Source organism: Tenebrio molitor, chromosome 5, assembly GCF_963966145.1.
Source record: "Tenebrio molitor chromosome 5, icTenMoli1.1, whole genome shotgun sequence".
NCBI classification, from domain to species: domain Eukaryota; kingdom Metazoa; phylum Arthropoda; class Insecta; order Coleoptera; family Tenebrionidae; genus Tenebrio; species Tenebrio molitor.
In genome coordinates this window covers 18,535,157-18,557,814 of record NC_091050.1, presented here as the reverse complement: position 1 = coordinate 18,557,814, position 22,658 = coordinate 18,535,157, and the positions used below count along the sequence as shown (strand labels likewise).

Below are 22,658 nucleotides of genomic sequence, written 5' to 3'. Positions count from 1 at the left end.
TTTTAGTAAGAAAATGTCAATTGTTTGTGGCTCGAATTTGTTAATGTGTCGTAGGGCAATGAAGCAAGCAAAACATGCTGAAAACTGTCACAGTCTTGGAAAAGGCAGTACCATCGTAGTAGTGGCAGTAACACATCATAAATATCGTTCACAATTTATGGATGATGATGAAACAGTAAATCTTTACTTTGTTATTGTTATCAAAGGTAATATAGCCGTTTCAGTACCACTACCATCGTAATGGAATAAAAGAAGCTATGAATAATAATTCATATTGAATGCTTAAACATTTTATGCAAGATTCCTTTTTATAGTTATTTGTATCACTAGGCCAGAAACTGCACCTTTGCGAGCATGAGTACGGTTTGCACTACGAGTCGACAGACGAGTATTGCAAGTACGAATGCTCGCAAAACAGTTTCTGGACGTGTGATACACAAAATTTTTCGTGCCGACTTCTGCGGATTTTTGTTAAATGGAAGTTAAAGCACTTGTTTTAATAATTGGTATTAGGGACTTTTTTTGTGTTGGCAACACTTACATTTAAACATTTAAATTTTAAAATCAACATCGCTCTTGTTTCCTGACATTTATTAAATTTAATTAATTTGTTTTGTTTTTGACATTTTCCTGAAAAATTTGTTGTAATAAATACACCAGCCCATATTCAAGAAGTGGCTCGAAACGTAATTTTAATTAATTAATTTTAGTTAAATATTGCTTCTTTGTAGTTTGTACGTTGTTATAAATAGAAAAACATTTTTAACGAGCCATCCACAGAACAAACATTGACGTTTGATAGAATTCTGATAACAAATGCCAACCGAAACCGATGACAACTCGAAATCCCTACTTTTAGCCGGACTAGGCCGGCAATGCATGTGTTTCTGGACGATTTCGAGATCTGTAATTTACCAAATTCCGGCCGGCGGGCGGCACGAAAAATATATTAAATAGCATGTTGAATTAAAATATTTTTCTCAAAACTAAAATTTCAGGCAAGTTATAGATATGCTACAACGCAAATGTTCAGATACGAAGTTAACGGTCACTTAATGGCCATTAGGAAGGTTAAAATGTGAGTCGTAATTTTATTTATTGCTTTCAATTGTCCTAAATTTTGATTTTTCTCCTTTGCAAACTGCCTGCTAACTGCTCTAAAGCAAAAAATAGCAGATAACCAACCGTTGCCCTAGACAACACATTCCAAGTAACATTTCTCGAAAAATTTGTCAAAACTGTCAAAAGCAAATGTGAAATCATTTTTAATAGATTTGGAAGCTTAGGGGCGTCGTTTCAAACAATAAAAGTTTGTATGCAATAAATAACTATTATCTACGACCATTACATAATACGTTTATTATTTACGTAACTATAGATACATTATGCTAGTCATAAATTACACCCGTGACTTATTATAAGTCACTTGTGATTTATCATAAGTCACAGATCTTAAACATTTTGTAAACTAAGTGTTTTATGCAAAAAATTCGTAGGTCGTAGATAAAACGTCGTATTTAAGTCGCGAATAATGCCTATAATCCACTCTGGTGATTAAAAATCGCCTGCGGCTCGTTTTTTAACTTTCACCCTCGTGGATTATGATAGGCAAATAATATACTACATATTATCTTTTCTATGTGGAATGTATTAAAATGATACAAACACTAACAGCGTTTTGCGTGATTTTGTACTTACTTTCTTATTTTTGAAACTTTCTTTCTATAATTGTCACCCCAAAGGTAGCATTTTATTAAAGTTATTGCGTCCAACATTTCTTTGGTAGCTTGATATCTCTGATCCGTTTTCTTTAAAGTTCTTATCTTTAGCGAGGCTAATCTTTTGGCTAAGATAACTAGAAAAAAATACATTGCGAATTGTCTGACCAAGATATTATGACTTACTCTGTGTCGAAATGATGATGCAAAAGATGACAAGAAGAACTAAAACCAACAAGCCGACTTCCATGTACACCACATAGCAGGTGATCAAAAATCGCAGAGAATCGCACCACAAGTAAGACGTATAGAAAACATAAATGTCGAATTCGTTAACATCTCTTGTAATCAAGGTTATAATCTTGCCAGTCGTTGTATCTTCAAGTTGGGATAAGTTTAATTTTAATACTTTTCTGTAAATCAAAGATGTTAAAGCGGTCCGTATCTTCACTCCGAATGTTTCAAGTCTGAGATAAAAATTATCGATGTATATAAATCCAATAAACTGAACTGTAACATATGAAACTCCAAGAAACCATGCTTCGGATTTGGTAAAGTTGTTGTGGTTAGTTGTGAAGTATGATACAAAATTTTTCACAATTCTTGGTCGATAAATTCTACAAAAAACGTAAATTAATAATAATTGGGATGATTTGAGAAACAGCGATTAGCATGTATTGTTTTCCAAAGCAACTCCAGAGAAGCAAAAATAATGATGGGTTACTATTAAGTCTCTGGTTATCCCATTTTCTCTCTAACTGATTTCCCAATTTCTGCGATTCGTAAGATGAAAGTACTTCATATATGTCAGCTTCTTCAATCTCTTTTTTGATACCACTCGTGAAAAGTTTTCGCATGTAACTAAATTTTAATAAGAAATAAAATTTCAAGATATTCAGAACTGTAACTTACACGAAAAAGAAATTTAGAAAGAAATTTGTTTTTTCTTCTGGATTGATAGTTCTCGGTTTTGATTTTTGGTAGTTCATTACGACTGAGCCTTTTAAATTAGTCAAACTTTACATTTACTCGGCTTTTAAATTAAGTATTGTAACGTTTCACGTTACAGTATCTATTCATTATTTATGATTTTTTACAGATAGCAAAAAGCGCTAAACACACGTAATAAAACTAAGAAATATAGCTTTTTATGTGCGACTTCTTGGATAAGGTCTTTTTATCATTTGCGTTGGGTAATCCAGTTTCTTATCAGTTATCACACATGTGTGTTAATGAATTCCATTTTATTTACATAAATAATGAAAAGGAAACGTTGTCAAAAAGTTATTGATACTTAAACCACATAAAAAACAAAAAATAAATGAAAACTTATTCAGGCTGATTCTGAAATAAGTTTGGAAAAAAAACCCGGTAATTAGTGATGATGAGAAGAAGTCATAGACAAAAGAATTTTCTTATGTAGAAGTTTTTTCGTTTTCGAGATACAAATGGTTGAAAATTTGGTCAAAATTGCTAGTACGCTGCTCAGTTAATAGTAGTTTATTTAGCGAGTTCGTGTGTAAATTGGGCCTTTTTTCTCACAAGTGGATCATTTTTAAAGGCGAGTAAACTCTAGAAATGATCTATCCAATTAACTTAAATCCAGTGCTGCGAGCAGAACGAAAAGTCTTCATATTTCACATTGAAAGTCGAATGAAATGTCTGGAGAGCACATTGCACTATTTTGATAATAACTTCTCTAAAAATTAAGCTAGAAACGTAATTTTAGTTGGCGGAAAAAGCTCTAATTATCCTCAATCAAACGGTTCACAATTTAGGGAAATTTCAGTAGGACAAGAGATATATTTTTGTACTTAAATTTGGTAGGACATGTAGTACGGTTTGTACTTCCAGCAGGTCGCTGTACAACTTATCATTAACGCTGGCCATAGGGATTTACATGCTAAAAAGTTTAGGGTCTGTTAACGAACTTTTTAGAAGGAATTTTTAAGTGAAATTTGGTAGGATATTAGATTAGTATTTTATAAATCAATTTCACTTTGGCCCATCGTACAAAACAAAATAATCACGGAATTAGAGCAAATAATATAGGTTTATTAAATTTACCACGTGGCTTGTCAAGTAAGCTGACGTAATGTAAACTCAACAAACGTCAAACAGTAATAATTTTCAATGGACACCTTCTCAAATAAAGAAATGATTGAATGGGAGCGATTTTGAAAAATGGGCAGTTTTATTTCATAAACATAAAACATAGACATCATAATTATATCAAAATAAAAAAATTCTACTTCAACAATTTTAAACTAGGTATGTACTTTAATTATTTTTGAATTTTCATTTCATAAATTGTTCAAACTGTCTTCCATAGGCTAACTAACATAGGCCACTAAACTAACCAAGACGATCATAAAAATTTTGTCCAACATTTTGTAACTGTCTAACGATTATAAAATCTTCTGGGCAAGAAATAATGTAATAAATTAAAAGTACTTTTTCTTTAATTAATTCCGTAATTATTTTATTCTGTAGTATAAAATAAATTGAAATTAATTTATAAAATACTAATCTAATATTCTGCCAAATTTCACTTAAAAATTCCTGCTAAATAGCAGGATCCAAAGTTTTTGTCATCTAAATCCCTCTGGCCAGCGTTAAAAAAAAGCACTGTATATTTCAATCATAATTAGTCCATCAATGCCTCCTGAATTTATAAAAATTCTCGATACATGTTTGTTTTTGTATTTGGTATTATTAAATGCATAAATGCTCGAAATAATCTAAGAGAACGTTTTCATTCCCTGCGTTCTTGAGTTATACCGTATGTTTCAAAAAAAATCTGGTCAAGTAGGTCCTGTAAAACAAAATTAAAAACGTATGGCGCAGCTTGTCAAATAATAATTGAATTGTCAGAAACGTAATCATTAATTGCCGTAATAATTATGTTCGCAAAATGTTATCTATGAAAATGATTTTCACTCCTGAACAAAAGATATTAATGATTGAACCTTATTTTCGCAATGGTCAAACACATTTCGAGAAAGTGGCAGTGTTCAGCGGAAGTGCTCGATCCAAAGTTCGAACTAAGGAAAATATTGAGACTGTCGAATGTCAAATGGAAGACCCCAATTATCTCTCAGGCAATTGTCGCATCAGACTGAGTTATCAGTGTTAACTTGTGAAAGAATTGTTCTAAAGGATCTTGAAGATACAGTAACAGCTGAAAGGTACCGGAACAACATTCTTGATGGCTTCAATAAGACAAGGCTACAGCACGGGAGACTCTTCGTTATTTGTGCCAATTTTTTGCACCTATGCTGCTTGATGAAAAGAAGTCTTCCAATGTGCATCGAACCTCAAGGCTATCATTTTCAACACTTGCTCTAGAGTGGTTTTTGTTACCGGATACATAACCTAACTTTAATTCGTTACGTATACGAAGCGAGTCCGCGGTACTGCGATTGTGCAATATGAAATCTTGGCGCCAACCCCAATTCTCGTAGAATCGTAGAGGAAAAGAACCGTTCTCAAGGTTTTCCTGAAATTGCCATTTTATGACAATTCGTTCAATACACTTATTGTGATAAACACATTTCCGCCTGAATTATTCAAGTTACGCCATACGTTTTTAATGCTTTTGTTTTTCAGAACCTACTTGACCAGACATTTTTTGAAACATACGGTACTTCTTTCCACAATTTAGCAAAGCATTTGTATATTTGATCAATTGATGAATTTACATCTATTGCTTCTTGTTCAATGTAAGAAAGGACACTTTCTGAATAACTCATAGTTTAGTTCCATTTTTTGCCAAAAATTCGTACAAATTGATTTACCTTAAATTAACCCAATAATAAATAATTATAAATAAATAGCGATTGCACTACCATATGGGGCATGCGCCATTTGATTAGAAGTGGATGAGAAACTTATCAGTATCACATAAGAGTTAAGCAGGTAACAAAAAAAATTAATACCTCTGGTAATAAGAATCATTGTTTATTGTGACGTTGAGAATAATTTATTCTGAATCATTTTTTATATTGTATTTATTTCACATCAATTAAGATTTAAACGTATCAGAAATTAAACAATGTTACCAACACCCCAAACCCCACAACGTATTTAAAGTAACATCATCTTAATAATAATCTAGTCTAGTTCATCACTTTGATTTTATTAAATTTTTATTTAATGATTATCTGATAAGCACAAACTATTCTAAACTGTATGCTACAAAGTGATATCTCAGTGGTGTTTAAAAAGAAGTAATAAGCATAACGAAAATATTCCAGTTACTTAGTGTTAAACATTCTGTAAAATAGTCCATTTTTATCAGACGATAAAACAGATGGACGATCAAATTCAACAATTTCTCCCTTATCCAAAACCAGCACCTTGTCAAATTCAAGAATATTATCTAGTTTGTGGGTTATGAAAATTACTGTACAACATGCTAGTTCATATCGTATGATTTTATATATCATCAGTTCAGTTTTTTTGTCTACATTTGCCACAACTTCATCCATAATAATAATTCTGTTTTTACGAACGATTGCTCTTGCCAGACAAAGGAGTTGTTTCTGACCCAGGCTTAAATTCACATCAACACTACTGATCCTGTGGTTTAGATCAGGAAACAACTTATCTAAATTAACAGTTCTGAGTGCGTTCCAGATTTCGTCATCACCGTATTTTTGCATTAGATCAATATTTTCGCGAATTGTTCCCGTGAACGCAACAGGATCCTGAGAAATTACAGAAATATTAGATCTGAGAGTGTCTAACGGAAGAGTCGTGATGTCGACTCCGTCTATTAAGATGTTTCCTTCGAATTTGTGCAGTCGAAGAATTGTGGAAATTATCGACGATTTTCCTGCACCCGTTCTTCCGACAATGGCTACGGTCTCGTGAGGTTCAATTGTAAAATTTAAATTAAGTAATACATTATTTTCAGAAGAAGCATACGAAAAATAAACATTGCTGAATTTGATGGCTTCTTGTTGGGGCCAACCTTCAACAGCAATACCGCTTCTAGATTCTAGTTTATGTTTGGTGTACTCTAAAATTCGTTCTACTGCTGTCATCTCAGTTTCCACTTTTGTGGCTCTCCGAAATACGAAACCGAAGTCTCTTTTCAAAACAGCAGCTTGTGAAAGTACAAAACCAACATGTGCGGCTGATATATCTAAAAAGCAAATTACAACAGAACTACAATAAATTATTAAACAAATAGAGATTTCATACCTGTGTCATTAAGTAGAAAAATTATGATTGTTATAATTGTAAACAATAAAAAATAAATGTCTACTAAATAAATGAGGACTCTAAACCAGCACAAAAAGAGATAAGAAGCGGAAGTATACAAATCTTGATGTTTATCAAATTCGTGTATTAAAACATTTTCTACATTTGCAGATCTTATTGTTGGGAGACCCTCAGTTGTAGCATTTATATGACCAAGTAATGAACAGCGAGCTGAAATTACTAAATTACAAATAATTTTTTGTCAATGCACGCTTACTGGAAATTTCTAGACGCTTTAAAGCTCTTCCCACTTTTAAACAAAATATAGATGTCACCAGAGAAACTATGCAAAATGCGAATGAAGCTATCAGAAACGTCGTATTTACTGTACCCATCAGAATTAAGATTCCCATAATTTCTGCAATTGCCTAAATTGCATATATTAATTAAAAAGACTTTCATGTAAAATCGTACTTCCAAACCAAGATACAGAGAGTAAGGAACTCTTTCATCTACGTATAATAAATCTTCAGAAAATCTATTTAAAATATGGCCCAAATAGTGGTCGCTAAAAAACTCCATAGAAGCATTTAAAACTTTTTCCATGAGTAACGTGTGAAAATTAATTGAAGCTTTCCTGGCCAGCAAATAGTGTAAGGCACCCTTTAGAAATGTTATTATTGATACCATTCCTATAGCAACTGGAAATAAATAAGTCATTTGCGAACGTTCTTTCATCGCGTTTATATAATGTTCGTTTCCTGTGATATTATAATTTGTGTAATTTATTATTTTTTGCTCTGTGATGATCCTAAAAGCATTGCTTTTGTCAGTTCCAAAGAAATTATACCAAACGAACCAGTTGTTTTCCAGCTTCTTCACACCGCTTTTGGAAAACTGAACCACACCAACTGCAAGACAGATAGCAGTAAACATTATCAACCCACCACCAAATTTGACATATTTCTTATAACTTTCAAACTTAACTCTTCCCGATTCTAGTTTTTCTTGATACATATTTTCTTCGCATCCTTTTATTTCTGAAATTAGATTTGTCGTTTCATGAATGTCTTCTTCAGTTACAATTTCTGACACGCAATTGTCTTCCTTCCATTTAACTGTATCATTATTATGTTCACAATGTAAGGCAGCCATATTAGGAACCAACTCTAATCTCTGGTCAATTATTTTTATGGTGTTATCAGCACCTCTAATATATTTTGGATTTTGTGTAGTCAGGATCACTAACTTGTTTTCTAAAAATCCTTTGATACATTTTTCAAAAACGTGATCCGCAACAAGAACGTCTAAATTGGATAAGCTGTCATCCAACAAATAAATGTCACTATCTTGATAAACAGCACGGGCCAAATTTATTCTGCTCTGCTGCCCTTTGCTTAAATTAACTCCTCTGTCAGCGACGATAAATCCATCACCTCCTCGAAGACACTCTAAATCCTGTGCAAGGGCACACACTTGCAAGACACTTCGATATCGCTCTTCGTCATAATTCGCGCCAAACATAATATTTTGTTTAATAGTTGATGGAAAAAGCCATGGTTGTTGAGATGCGAAAGAAATTCTGCCATTTACGTTAAGATTTCCCGAATCTGGTTGATACTCCTGCATTATAAAGTGTAACAAAAAGCTCTTTCCGCTTGCCACGGACCCAGTTACGACATTGAGGCCATTATCTATTTTTAAATTGATTTGTTCAAATATTGTATGGTTTCCAACACACACGTCCACGTTTGATAATTTTATTTGTGAAGGAAGATTATTTTTATTTTCTCGTTTAGTTTGCATTTCTGAATCTGTACTTCTAAGGAATCTTTCAATTCTCTTTAAAACTGCTATTAGCTTTACTACTTCATGCATTCCTCTTGGAATCAGCATTTTGAGAGACGGCCATAATGTGTCGAGGGTGTTCATCAGAAAAAATATTGATTCAACTTTGATTTCTTTTCCAAACCAAATTGAACTAATCATAAAAGTATAACAAGCCAGTGTTAAAATAGATTCCGAAATGGTATACTTGGCAATCAGTAATAAATATATTTTGTATATGAGACATACTTCTTCTCTAGATGAGGAAACAAAAGAAATTACAGTTAAATAATTCAAATTAATTATTGTATTAAGAAAACGACAGTGTTTGCCGTTCCAAATTTTTAATTTTTGTTTTATGATAAGGAACAAAGAAGGAAATCGTGCTGAAAACAGCCACGGCCTAAAACCGTGTCAGAACAAAATTCTGAAGAATCCTAAATATACTCGTACATACCGGGTGTATTATGAAAAACCTTTGGTGCTATAACTTCCTTATTTTTTATCCGATTTTAACAAATGATACGTCAAACAAAATCGATTTAGAAACACTATAGTCCGACATGCTATGAATTTTTTTAGCATTACATTTTTTGACAGACCGCAGCTAACTTTGTTTTTTTAAGTTGCACGGTATATTTTTTTATCTTTTTTCTGATAGATATTTATCTTCTGAATACACAAACATTAAAATAAAAATCAAAAATTAAAAAAAAAATATTGAATTTCTAAAAATCAAGTAAGTAACCATAACTTTACTATAGCAAATATTTGAAATTACCTCCATTCTCTCTAAGGCACATTCGACACCTTCCTCTGACGCCCATTGCGGCGTTAAATAAAAATTCTGGTGGTATTTGTTCACATGCTGCTACGATTCTTTTTATTAAATCATCAGCCGGAGTCAAATAGACATTGTCTTGAATGTCCATAGCTGTCTTAGTCACTTTGCAAAATTAGAATGCACTTTTATTACTGTTTAAAGTGACTGCTTGATTTTAAAAAAATATATCATTTTTTAATTTCTTCTTTTTGTTTCTATGCATGAGCATGGTTGTTTACATTTTCATATTTAAAATAAAAATCTCTATAAATTTGAGCAAAAACAGTTAATAGTGCCATTTGAAAAAAAAAAGTTGACTATCATTTGTCAAAAACAGGACTCAAGAACAAATATTGGATCAATTCAAATTGTAGCCCATTTAAAACGATTTTGTTTGACATATCATTTATTAAAATCGGATAAAAAATAAGGAAGTTATAGCACCAAAGGTTTTTCATAATACACCCGGTATATGTAATATTCAAAAGTTATGGATGATAACAACGATGAACAATACACCTATACTACGTTTCTTGTATCAGTGAGCTAATTTCGGAATTGAGTAAAAGCAGCAATGAATATTATTCATTCTCACTCACGGTTACTGTTTAAATGTATGAAACAGAGGAATTCAACCGGAAACCTTTTTCTCAAAAAAATTCAAGCATGTCATAAGCATGCAATAACGTTATTGTGCGAGCATGCGTCGAAGTTAATGTCACTTGAAAGATACTTAGAATATTGAGGTTTTTATCAGTGAATCGTAATCTTTTTTGGCGTTGCTATGTAAAATGTTTGAAATCGTAGGACAGTAATATGGTTGCAACAATTTGAGGAATTTTCCGAATACCCAAGGTGACTGAAATTCTATTATGATTTTGTACTTACTTCCTTATTTTTGAAACTTTCTTCCTATATTTGTCGCCCCAAATGTAGCATTTGATCAAAGTTATTGCGTCCAACATTTCTTTGGTTGCTTGATATCTCTGATCCGTTTTCTTCAAACTTTTTATCTTTAGCGAGGCTAATATTTTGGCTAATACAACTAAAGGCAAAAGATTGCAAAATATGATAAGTTTTTACCATTTACCTTGAATCGAAATCATGATGCAGAATATGAGCAGAAGAATTAAAACCAACAGACCAATTTCCATGTACACCACATAGCAGGTGATCAAAAATCGCAAAGAATCACACCACATGATGGTAGGATAGAAAACGTAAATATCGAATTCGTTAACATCTCTTGTAACCAAAGTAATAATCTTGCCAATCGTTGTATCTCCAAGTTGGGACAAGTTTAATTTTAATACTTTTCTGTAAATCAAAGACGTTAAGGCGGTCCGCATTTTCACTCCGAATGTTTCCAGTCTCAGATAAAAATTATCGATGTATACAAATTCAATAAACTGAACTGTAACATATGAAACTCCAAGAAACCATGCTTCGGATTTGGTAAAGTTGTTGTGGTTAGTTGTGAAGTATGATACAAAATTTTTCACAATTCTTGGTCGATAAATTCTACAAAAGACGTTAACTAATAATTCATTGGAATATTTCACATCAAGATACGTGATCATTATTGGGATAATTTGAGAAACAACGATTAACATGTATTGTTTTCCAAAGCAACTCCATAGAAGTAAAAATAATGATGGTTTATTTTTAAGTCTCTGTTTATCCCAATTTTTCTCTAATTGATTTCCCAATTTGTGCGATTTGTAAGACGAAATTACTTCATATATGCCAGCTTCTTGAAACTCTTTTTTGATTCCACTCGTGAAAAGTTTTCGCATGTAACTAAATTTAAAAAAAAAATAAATTCCAAATTGTTGAGAACTTACACAAAAAAGAAGCCTAGGAAGAAGTTTGTTTTTTCTTCTGGATTGATAGTTCTTGGTTTTGGTTTTTGGTAGTCCATTTTGACAGAGCCCTGTAAACTATTTATTCATGTTTTGTTTATAATTCTTCACAAATAGCAAGAGTCACTAAACAGGAATAATGAAACCCATAGAACCATGATAATTAGAAAATGCTCTTTGTTATCTACGACTGTGTGGATAAGGTGTATTTACGTTATTCATTTGCGCTAGGAAATGAAGGTAATTATTTCACTAATTAGGTACCGAATCCATTACCTGACTCATTTTATTTACCTACACAAGAAATGGATTGATTATAGATTGTTACTATTGGGTGATTCAAAATGATTGTGGATAAGTATGGCAACTATGTACGAAAATTTATGTGGCAACTGTGTGGGTGGAGTAGAGTTATAACCTAATAAGAAGCTGTAGCATATTCCGTTTTAATAATAAAAGTATTTCATTTGCTTCAATTCATACAAATACACAAATAAAATGATAACGAGGACAAAAATACCTAACAGAATGAATTGGGAAATAAAATATGAAATAGTAAGTATTGTGTTAAGATTTTTTTTATTTATTATCAATTTATACTTAGATAAATTCAACAGTGCGCCTTGCATGCATAAACCCATATAATACCGTGAGATCGAAAAAAAAATTAGAGTTAGCTGTGACCAAAAATTTCGTTAAAATTGCCAAATTATCAGATGTCAGTCTTAAAAGTTAGGTTAGTGATTTTGAGAACTTTGAAATCTTAATTTTCATAAAGGTGTGCATTATGTGTGGCCTGTCGCTTGTAAAAAATAATGAGGAGCTCCAATCGTATTTATGAACTAGAGTAAATTTTCGAAATGTCTGCCTTCAGCTTCCAAACATAATGCTACTCTCTTCGCTTCATGTTTTCAAATAACCTTCGCAAAGTCGGGACATCAATTAAATTGCAGTTATCAGTGATTACTTACTTGCATTAATTCGGGAATTCTGCCAGGCCTGTTTTTGAACACGTTGTTTTTCACGTCGGTATACGGAAAAACAAAATAATCAAGGCAAGTTGTTGGTAAGTGCCTTGAAAGTCCGGAATGACAGTTACTATTGTAATTAATGACATTTGAATTAAACATTTACGTGCTGCCATATGAAGTGTATTAATCATGGCCGTCTCGATTTTTTTTATTTTCGATCGCACGGTATAATCTAAAGTAATAGTAATGACCTAGAGGTATTTCATCTGGTTTATAATAAAAAATATTTTCAAAGTTGTAATACATGAATTAACATAACAAGAGCCTTGAGTCTTACGGTTCCTTCAAAATTTACATATATTTTTTATGCATACTATAAAATAATCCATCACGGTCACTTAACAAAACAGATGGACAATCAAATTCAACAATGTTACCCTTATCCAAAACCATCACCTTGTCAAATTCAAGAATATAATCTAGTTTGTGTGTTATCATTATGACCGTACAACAAGAAAATTCTTCTCGTACTATTTGATGTATCATCTGTTCAGTTTCTTGATCCAGATTTGCTGTTACTTCATCCATGATTATGATTTTATTTTTACGAACAATAGCTCTTGCCATACAAAGAAGTTGTTTCTGGCTCAAGCTTACATTCACATCAACATTGTTGATTTTGTGGTTTAGATCAGGAAACAGCTCATCCAAATTGACTGCTTTGATTGCGTTCCAGATTTCGTCGTCTCTATATTTTCCCCCAAGATCAATATTTTCACGAATTGTTCCCGTGAGTAAAACAGAATCTTGAGAAACTACTGCAATATTTGATCTGAGAGTGTCTAAAGGAAGAGTTGTGATGTCGACTCCGTCTACTAAAATATTTCCTTCGAACTTGTGCAGCCGCAGAATTGTAGAAATTATGGATGATTTCCCAGCTGCTGTTCTGCCGATAATGGCGATGTTCTGGTGTGGTTCAATAATAAAATTTAGATCATTCAATACATAACTGTCGCAGGTGTTGTATGAAAAATAAACATTGCTGAAATTTATTGTTCCTTGTTGGGGCCAATCTTCGACGGCGATGCCATCTATAGGTTCCAATTTCTGGCTAAAATATTCTAAAATTCGTTCTACACCCGTCATTTCAATTTGAAATTTTGTGATCCTGCGGTATCCCAAGTCTAGGCCTTTTTTAAATAGGTTTAATTGTGATAGAATGAAACCGACATCTACAGCTGAGATGTCTAGAAAAAAAAATGTAGACGTCTATATTTCAATTGAAGTAGTACTTTTTATACCATGGCTATTAATCAAGAACAACAATATTATTAAAACTGTAAACAATGAAAAATAAATGTCAATGAGGAAAGTGAGAGCTCTGACCCAACAGTTATACAAATACGACGCAGAAGTGTACAAATCGTTGTGTCTGTCAAATTCGTCGATTAAAATTTGTTCTGCATTTGCGGATCTTATTGTTGGTAACCCCTCAGCAGTGGCATTTACATGACCAAGTAATGAGCAGCGAGCTGAAATTACAACGTAACAAAGAAAAATTATCGCTAGGAACTTACTGGAAATTTCTAGACGCTTTAGAGTTGTTCCAAGTTTCAAACAAAATACAGATGTCACCAGAGGAAGTATGCAAAATGCGAATAAAGCCACCAGAAACGTCATATTCACTGTACCTATCAGAATTATGATTCCCACCATATCTGCAATTGCCTAAACTCATATTAATAGAAAAGCGACAGAAATAAAATCTTACTTCCAAAGCAAGGTACAATGAATAAGGAACCTTTTCATCTAGGTACAATAAATCCTCAGAAAATCGGTTTAAAATGTGACCCAAATAGTGGTTGCGAAAAAATTCCATAGGAGCTTTCGTAACTTTTTCCATAAGTAGAGAGTGAAAATTTATTGAAGCTTTTCTGGCCAGTAAAAAATATACCGCACCTCTTAGAAATGTCATTACTGATAGAATTCCCAAAGCAACTGGAAATAAATAAGTCATTTGTAGACGTTCTTCAATAGCACTTTTATAATTTTCATTGGCTGTGGTGTTGTAATTTGTACAATTAATTATTTGCTGCTCGGTGTTAATCCTAGAAGAATACGTTTGAGCAATTGCTAAAAATAATACTAAACGGACCAGTTGTTTTCTAGCTTCTTCATACTGCTTTTGTAAAACTGAACCACACCAAATACAATACAAATTGTAATAAACATACGGAGTCCACCACTGTGTTCGATATATTTCTTAAAACTCTTCAGTTTCACATTTCCCGATTCCAGCTTTTCTTCGTATATATTTTTTTCGATTGCTCTTCCTGCAATTAAAGTTGATGTTTCTAGAAAGTCTTCTTCAATTACATTTTCTGGTGCGCGTTCTTCTTTCCATTCAATTGTACAATTAGTACAATTGTCTTTGAAAGAGGTTTTATTTGAAACTTGCTGTAGCCTTTGATTATTTACAATTACGGTGTGATCTGCACGTCTAATATATGTTGGGTTCTGCGTAGTCAAGATCACTAATTTTTCTTTTAAAAATCCTTTGATGCATTTTTCAAAGATATAGTCCCCAACAAAAACGTCTAAGTTAGACAAACAGTCATCCAACAAGTAAATATCACAGTCTCGATAAACAGCACGGGCCAAATTAATCCTGCTTTGCTGCCCTTTGCTTAAATTAATTCCTCTGTCAGCAACGATGAAACCATCTCCTCCTTGAACACATTGTATATCCTGAACGAGAGCGCACACTTGGAGAACCTTCAAATATCGCTTTTCATCATAATTCTCTCCAAACAAAATATTTTGTTTAATAGTTGATGGAAAAAGCCATGGTTCTTGAGAGGCATAAGAAATTTTACCATTTATGCTCAAATTTCCTTCAACTGACTGGTACTCTTGCATTATGACGTATAACAACAAACTCTTTCCACTTGCCATAGGCCCAGTTAGAACCATGAGTCCACTATCTATTTTGAAATTTATGTTTTCAATAATTTTACGATTTCCAACGTACACATCTAAGTTTGATAATGTAATTTCTGTAGGAACATTATTTTTGTTTTCTCGTTTAAGATGATTGTGTGAATTTAAACTTATAAGGAATCGTTCAATTCTTTTTAAAACCGCCGTCATTTTTACCAATTCATGCATTCCTCTTGGGATAAGCATTTTAAGAGATGTCGTTAATGATTCGATGGTGTTCATCAAGAAAAATATTGTCTCGACTTTGACTTGGTTTCCAAACCAGATTAAACTAATCATGAAAATATAACAAGCAGTGCTCAAAACGACTTCCGAAAGGGTATATTTGGCAACTAGTAATAAATAAATCTTGTATATAAGACACACTTCATCCCTAAAAATGGAGAAAACAATTCAGAAAAACATTTACTGTAGATTGATACAAATGTAGTGGGTTGGTACTCCCGAGTAATTGGTACTCCTAGTCATTTCCATTTGTCAAAGACTTGTCTGTTGATTCGCTTAGATTAAGATTCTAGAAGTACAATGATTTATTTTGAATTTTCAACTGTCACATTTGAATTTAACAGTCAAATGTACCAACATAAAATCGTAAATGTGTTGCCAAAAGAACAAAAATAATTTGTATCATTCACCCGGTAAGTAGATTAAAAATGGCAAAAATAATTATCAAGTGTTTTATGTAAAATCCTAGTCGATGAAAATTGTTACAGAAACAATGATTAACAAAAGTTTAAATATAAATAACTAAATACTATTTTCTCAGTTTGCCAAGAATATCACATTTTCATCAAAGTAAAGCCTTAAGTAAATATGGCTTAAAATTGATAGTACCCGATAGTACCTAGCTTTCATCAGTGCTCTTTAACATTATTTAATGTTACCACGTGCAATTTCTTAGAAGACACATTTATTTTATTAAAAAAAAATGGGTTCAATACTTGCATGATTTTTTACGGTTTACTTACTTCCTTATTTTTGAAACTTTCTTTCTATAATTATCGCCCCAAAGATAGCATTTTATCAAAGTTATAGCGTCCAACATTTCTTTGGTTTCTTGATATCTCTGAGCCGTTTTCTTTAAAGTTCTGACTTTTAACGAAGCCAACATTTTGGCTAATACAACTAAAGAAAAAGTATTAAAAAATGTGTATCAAATTTTTACGATTTACCTTGAATCGAAATGATAAAGCAAAATATGCCAACGATAGTTAACACCAACACACCGACTTCGGTGTACACCACATAGCATGTGATTAAAAATCGCAGAGATTCGCACCACATGAATGTTTGATAGCAAACGTAAATGTCAAATTCGTTAACATCTCTAGTTATGAAGGCGATGATTTTGCCGACTGATGTATCTCCAAGTTGCGACAAATTTAATTTTAGCACTTTTCTGTAAATCATAGCTGTTAAAGCTGTCCGTATTTTGATTCCGAGTGTTTCAAGACTCTGATAAAGATTATCCATGTATGTAAATTCAATAAACTGAACAATAACAAATGAAACTCCAAGAAACCATGCTTCGGATTTAGTAAAGTTGTTGTGGTTAGTTGTGAAGTATGATACAAAATTTTTCACAATTCTTGGTCGATAAATTCTACAAAAGACGTAAACTAATAATTCATTACAATATTTCCCATCAGAATACGTGATCATTATTGGGATGATTTGAGAAACAGCGATTAACATGTATTGTTTTCCAAAGCAACTCCATAGAAGCAAAAATAATGATGGTTTCTTTCTAAGTGTCTGATAATCCCATTTTTTCTCTAACTGATTTCCCAATTTCTGCGATTTGTAAGACGAAAGTACTTCATATATGTCAGCTTCTCTAAACTCTTTTTTGAATCCAGTCGCGTAGAGTTTTCTTACGTAGCTAAATTTTAATAAAAAAGTTAAATTCCAACTTATTGTGAAATGCGTTGCTTACACGAAAAAGAATCCAAGGAAGAAGTTTGTTTTTTCTTTTGGATTAATGGTTCTAGGTTTTGGTTTTCGATAGTCCATTTCCACACAGTCTTCTAAGCTGCTAAAACTTCACACTAATTCTTATTTTAAACTATTCGTCATGTTTTATTTATCAATTTGACACCGATAGCCAAAGCCATTTAAATAATTGCACTGTTAGAACCACTAAAAGCAAAAAATTACCACATTTAAAATTATTCCGAAAACTTGAAGATTTATTGAGAATAATAAATATTGAAGTATTGAAATTTCCGGTGTATCTAAGAATGTTTTTCGTGATTTTCCAATTGCATGAAAGAAAAACAAATAAGAAAAATATTTCTATGCTTGGTAGTTAAATGATAGATTTGTACACTGTCTATTCGTTGCTTTTATAAACTTAATTGTCCTTACCTTACCCTAGTTTTAGTTATACATATTTTTATTTTACTTTTTCGTTCCACATTCAAAGATTACCTAAATAATGCAGATAAAAACACATTAGCAGAAGACAGCAGTCAACAGTATTCTGCTGCCAACATTTTAACTACCAATAATTTTTTGCTAATAACTCCTTAGCGACGATTTGCGTAAAGATACATTTAACAGTACTAGTGTTGTAAAGAACATCTTAACATAACGAAACTTTATTATTAGTAGTTAATCACATACATAACACGTTTTAAGACATACATAAGACTGCTTCGGTACGTAACTATTACGCTTCATAAAAGACTTGACTACTGAATAAGAAGAAATATCTACATTTTCGTACGTTAGTAACATGGTCTTCACCATAGATATTTTTGTCCAAACTGAAGACCCCTCATACTTCTTGGACTAAATAGAAAACCATGATCAAAGCAATCTGTATAACACTCACTTCAAGACTCACCAATTCAGAACGTATGCTAACATTACATCCTCATCAATTTTGTCAACACCATTAATACAGGGTTATTCTAAATGATTGTAGTCGAAGTAGGCCACGCCCATGTTATTAAATTTTTGCCGCTTTCATGTGAACTGTCAATTTTGTCGCTGTCACTGTCATTTTTTAGGTGAAAAGTACGGTGATGAGAATTTTATTTATTTTTGTTAAATTAACGACTGAATCCAGAAATATTGAGTTGTTTTACAACCAATTCTGTAATATTGAGTTGTTTTGCACCCACTTTAACTCCCGTGTGTACTCACTTATTCACATAATTTTGATGTTTTTTTATGTGGAGCGGCAACTATAAATTTTACATTCAATTTTCACGCCTACTTCGACTACAATCATTTAGAATAACCCTGTATATACAAAAACCATATACGTCAAAATGTGGACAAGGAAAATAATAATTGACCTGTTTTGGGATTTTTTACAAAAATCGCATTGTCCAAGTTACGAATTTTATTTCAGTTAATGTTTCCAGAATGTATACATACATAGGATATGATCATAACTAAACTCTTGGATAGTACATGTATCAATAACTAAAAACAGGAAGTAAATATGAAAAAAACATTTCATACAAAATAAGAACTAATAATGAAGTTACAACAAAATATGTGAAATATTAAAAGCTGATCTTAGTTAATACATGTCTAAATATGTAACGACTACACCAGTAACAATACGTAACAAGTGGGATATAGACATTTTATCGCACGCATGTGAGATTTACACATCGACACCACAGAGTGAGTCTGTGTAATCACACTTTTATTTGAATAAAAATTCGATACATTTTAAGTAGCAGCACGCGCTGCTTGTTTACAAATAAAGGGTGTTTTTTTTAATTTGGCGTCGAAGTTGGCGTTGGAGAGTCGATTGAGAACGCACCACTCGTTATCCGTATAATGCATTCACGTTCGACTCTTCAACGCCAACTTCGACGTCAAATTAAAAAAAAAACACTCGTTATTCTTAGTACAACGTACAATGTCGATATGGACTGACAGTTGTTGTAATGACCATGCATTTTTAATTTTAATTAAATTATTTAATCCCTTCTAAAGACAGTAAATTACATAGCAATACTAAAAATACATGTTTTATCAAGACATAATAAATATAACTTTATATGATTTGGAGATAATGCATTATGTGACAATTTCAAAAATATTACTCCTAAAAAACATCTAATTTATACAACGTAATACAAGAAAGATGTACTTAGTAAATTTGGTTGTTATGTAACTTTTTTGAACATTTTATAAAATAACCCATTCTGATTATTTAACAAGACAGATGGGCGATCAAATTCAACAATGTTACCACCATCCAAAACCATCACCTTGTCGTATTCAAAAACGTAATCTAACTTGTGTGTTATCAAGATTACCGTACAAGACGCAAATTCTTTTCGTACAATGTTGTGTATCATTATTTCAGTCTTTTTGTCGACGTTTGCTGTCACTTCATCCATAATGACAATTTTATTATTACAAATGATCGCCCTCGCCAGAGAGAGAAGTTGTTTCTGACCTAGACTTAAATTCAAATCGGCACTACTAATCCGATGGTCCAGGTTGGGAAAGAGTTTATCCAAGTTAACAATCCTGACTACATTCCAAATTTCATCGTCTTTATATTTTCCGGTCAGATCAATATTTTCCCGAACCGTTCCCGTGAACAGAACAGGATCCTGCAAAATGACAGAAATATTAGCTCTGACAGTGTCTACCGGAAGAGCTGCGATGTCGACTCCGCCTATAAATATTTTCCCTTCGAATTTGTGCAGTCGCAGAATCGTGGAAATTATCGAAGATTTTCCTGCAGCAGTTCTGCCTACAATGGCAACCGTCTCCTGAGGTTCAACCGTAAAATTTAAATCACGCAGAACGAAGTCTTCACGGTTGTAGGAAAGGCTCACATTGTTGAACTTGATTTGGTGATGTTGGGGCCAGTGTTCAACCGCGACTCCACCCTTATATTCTGTCTTCTGTCGAACATATTCTAGAATTCGTTCTACTGCTATCATTTCAGCTTCGACTTTTACAGCTCCGACTAATGTTGTATCAAATTCTTTTTGAAACATAGTGAGCTGCGTAAGAACAAGACCAACATGCGCAGCGGATATATCTGAAACAATTATTAGTCTGTTGTAAAACATTGGTCACGAAATACATTTTTCTACCTTCGTCAATGATCAAGACAACAATCACTATAATTATTGTGTAGACTACAAAATAGAGGTGTAGAATGAAAACTACTGTTCTTAACCAGCACCAGTAAAGGTAAGACGCAGAAGTGTACAGATCCAGATGTCTGTCGAACTCTTCGACTAGAACATTTTGCATATTTGCAGATCTTATTGTCGGTAGTCCTTCAGGAGTAGCACTGATGCGGCCGATCAATGAACTGCGGCCTAGAAAAAGAGATTACTGTGGAAAATTTGCAAATGGATGTTTACTTGAAATTTCCACGCGTTTCAACGCTCTTCCAGTCCTTAAGATGAAGATAATTGCCAATACAGGCAGTACGCACAACGTCAAAGCGACCACGAGAAATGCTCTATTGATGGTCCCCAGAAAGAATGTGATTCCAATAACCTGTACAAATCCCTAAACCGAAATTATTTAGCACAACGAACACATAAAATCGTACGTTTAGAAAGAGGTACATCGAGTACGGAACTATTTCATCTATGAACAATAAATCTTCTGAAAATCTGTTCAAAATATTTCCTACGTAGTGGATGTGAAAAAATTCCATTGAAGCATCGATAACGGTTGTTGCAAGTGACCGGTGGAAATTTATTGAAGCGTTAGTGGCAAGCCGGAAAAATATGGTTCCCTGCAAAAAGGTAGTTACTGCAACGATTACTACAACAAGTGGTAACAAATAAATCATTTTGCTACGCTCCTGGATTGCTTGTTCATAATTTTCTCCTTTGGAATTGTTGTAAGTTTCATAATTTGTGATTTGCTCTTCAGTTTTCAACCTAGAAGAAAACAGATCGGTCTCAAATGTAGAAATATTTAAACATACCAATTATTTTCCAATTTGTGCATACCAATTTTAGAAATCTGCGCCGTGACAAATACTACACATACAACAAAGAATAAGATTAATCCACCACCTTGGTGTACATATGCCACATATTTTTGAAATTTAATCCTTCCGCCTTCTACCTTTTCTTGGTATATATTTTTGTCGAACTCAGTCTCTGCTAGCAAATTCATTGTTTCATGAAACTCATCTTCTTCTTCTTCTTCTTCTTCTGTAATTTTATTTTCTGATTCCTTCTGATCCCTCATTGTATTGCAAAGTTCAGGTGGAAAATTTCCAGATGAAACTGGTTCCAGTTTTGCAGTTTGATTACTTAAAGTTATGACACTATCGGCCCTGCTAATATGTTTTGGGTTTTGCGTAACCAGGATGACCAACTTGTCCTTCAAAAACTGTTTGATACATTTTTCAAAAATATAGTCAGCAACGAGTACGTCCAAATTAGATAGGCAACCGTCCAAGAGATAAATTTCGCTGTCTCGATAGATAGCTCTTGCCAAATTGATTCTGCTTTGTTGTCCTTTGCTTAAGTTAGTTCCTCTATCGGCAATAATGAGCGCGTCACCTCCTTGGAGGTGCTGCAAGTCTTGTAGGAGAGCGCACACTTGGAGGACCGCGAGATATCGCTCTTTGTCATAATTTGCTCCAAATAAAATATTTTGCTTAATCGTGGATGGGAATAACCAAGGTTGTTCAGAAGCATAAGAAATTCTGCTAGTGATGGTCACACTTCCTCTGTCTATCTGATACTCTTGCAGCAAAATTTGCATTAACACGCTCTTTCCGCTTCCGATAGGTCCAGTCAATATATTCAGTCCATTGCAAATGTCCAAATTAATATTTTCAAAAATTTTCTGGTTTTTAACGTAGACACATAAGTTTGATAATCTTGTATTTACAAAAGGTTCGTTTTTACAGTCACGCTCAGATGGTAACTGCACATTTGGAGTTTTTAGGAATTGTTCAATTCTTCGAATCACAACAAATAATTTTATTACTTCATGCATTCCTCTAGGAATACCTATTTTCAACGATTCTGATAAAATGTTCAAACTGTGTATTAGAAAAAACATCGTCTCAATTTTGATCTGCTTTCCAAACCAGAGTGAACCAATTATGAAAGTATAAGTTGCTGCATTCAGTATAAAGTTAGAAAGGGTAAATTTCGCAACTAACAATAAATAAACTTTGTAAATTAGGGAAACTTCTTCCCTAGAGAAGAAGAAAAGGTAAGTACAGAGTGATAAGCTATTTTCAACTGTTTTTTCAGTTATGGTTAAGCAATTGCTACTT

General features: G+C 32.9%; 4 protein-coding genes and 2 long non-coding RNA genes across 12 annotated transcripts in view; 1 reads left to right on the top strand and 5 right to left on the bottom strand.

Annotated features, from left to right (window-relative positions):
* The window catches only part of LOC138130067 (adenylate cyclase type 6), a 366,957-nt gene that overhangs the window by 244,715 nt on the left and 99,584 nt on the right, over positions 1-22,658 (top strand). The gene's annotated exons all lie outside the window — the stretch shown is intronic.
* Positions 1,675-2,767, bottom strand: LOC138132167 (uncharacterized). The gene is made up of 3 exons (XR_011160004.1): positions 2,631-2,767; positions 1,905-2,579; positions 1,675-1,855 (listed from the first exon to the last, which is right to left on the bottom strand). It is a non-coding gene; the product is annotated as an uncharacterized lncRNA (long non-coding RNA).
* Positions 6,341-10,791, bottom strand: LOC138131813 (probable multidrug resistance-associated protein lethal(2)03659). 2 transcript variants are annotated; one of them, XM_069049030.1, is made up of 7 exons: positions 10,667-10,791; positions 10,465-10,621; positions 7,786-9,009; positions 7,401-7,737; positions 7,204-7,344; positions 6,927-7,157; positions 6,341-6,867 (listed from the first exon to the last, which is right to left on the bottom strand). In XM_069049030.1, exons 1-5 carry the CDS (start codon positions 10,776-10,778, stop codon positions 7,327-7,329), a joined length of 1,848 nt encoding a protein of 615 aa, XP_068905131.1. In that variant the 5' UTR covers positions 10,779-10,791; the 3' UTR covers positions 6,341-6,867; positions 6,927-7,157; positions 7,204-7,326. The 2 variants fall into 2 exon arrangements, with proteins under 2 accessions (XP_068905131.1, XP_068905130.1); XM_069049029.1 differs by having other exon boundaries at positions 6,927-7,344.
* LOC138131814 (uncharacterized) lies at positions 10,923-11,539 on the bottom strand. Its single transcript, XR_011159906.1, has 3 exons — positions 11,421-11,539; positions 11,149-11,376; positions 10,923-11,097 (listed from the first exon to the last, which is right to left on the bottom strand). It is a non-coding gene; the product is annotated as an uncharacterized lncRNA (long non-coding RNA).
* Positions 12,664-17,510, bottom strand: LOC138131600 (ATP-binding cassette sub-family C member 4-like). Of its 2 annotated transcripts, XM_069048702.1 has the most exons (9): positions 17,346-17,510; positions 17,064-17,291; positions 16,582-17,012; positions 16,378-16,534; positions 14,565-15,782; positions 14,181-14,517; positions 13,987-14,137; positions 13,711-13,941; positions 12,664-13,656 (listed from the first exon to the last, which is right to left on the bottom strand). In XM_069048702.1, the coding sequence occupies exons 1-9, from the start codon at positions 17,420-17,422 to the stop codon at positions 12,761-12,763; spliced, it is 3,726 nt and encodes a 1,241-aa protein (XP_068904803.1). In that variant the 5' UTR covers positions 17,423-17,510; the 3' UTR covers positions 12,664-12,760. The 2 variants fall into 2 exon arrangements, with proteins under 2 accessions (XP_068904803.1, XP_068904802.1); XM_069048701.1 differs by having other exon boundaries at positions 13,711-14,137.
* LOC138131739 (ATP-binding cassette sub-family C member 4-like) lies at positions 19,243-22,652 on the bottom strand. Its single transcript, XM_069048922.1, has 5 exons — positions 21,345-22,652; positions 20,961-21,297; positions 20,767-20,917; positions 20,491-20,721; positions 19,243-20,435 (listed from the first exon to the last, which is right to left on the bottom strand). Exons 1-5 carry the CDS (start codon positions 22,436-22,438, stop codon positions 19,543-19,545), a joined length of 2,706 nt encoding a protein of 901 aa, XP_068905023.1. The 5' UTR covers positions 22,439-22,652; the 3' UTR covers positions 19,243-19,542.

Coding starts and splice junctions, on each gene's coding strand:
- LOC138131739 (XM_069048922.1), bottom strand. CDS start 22,438: ATGTTTTTTCTAATACACAGTTTGAACATTTTATCAGAATCGTTGAAA. Junction 21,298..21,344: donor CACAAATTGGAAAATAATTG/GTATGTTTAAAT, acceptor GTTTTCTTCTAG/GTTGAAAACTGAAGAGCAAA. Junction 20,918..20,960: donor CGATGTACCTCTTTCTAAAC/GTACGATTTTAT, acceptor ATTTCGGTTTAG/GGATTTGTACAGGTTATTGG.
- LOC138131600 (XM_069048701.1), bottom strand. CDS start 17,422: ATGGACTATCGAAAACCAAAACCTAGAACCATTAATCCAAAAGAAAAA. Junction 17,292..17,345: donor TTCCTTGGATTCTTTTTCGT/GTAAGCAACGCA, acceptor ATTAAAATTTAG/CTACGTAAGAAAACTCTACG. Junction 13,657..13,710: donor GTTCTTGATTAATAGCCATG/GTATAAAAAGTA, acceptor TTTTTTTTCTAG/ACATCTCAGCTGTAGATGTC.
- LOC138131813 (XM_069049029.1), bottom strand. CDS start 10,778: ATGTGGTGTGATTCTTTGCGATTTTTGATCACCTGCTATGTGGTGTAC. Junction 10,622..10,666: donor CATCATGATTTCGATTCAAG/GTAAATGGTAAA, acceptor TTTTGCCTTTAG/TTGTATTAGCCAAAATATTA. Junction 9,010..10,464: donor AAAGTTTCAAAAATAAGGAA/GTAAGTACAAAA, acceptor TTCCTCATCTAG/AGAAGAAGTATGTCTCATAT.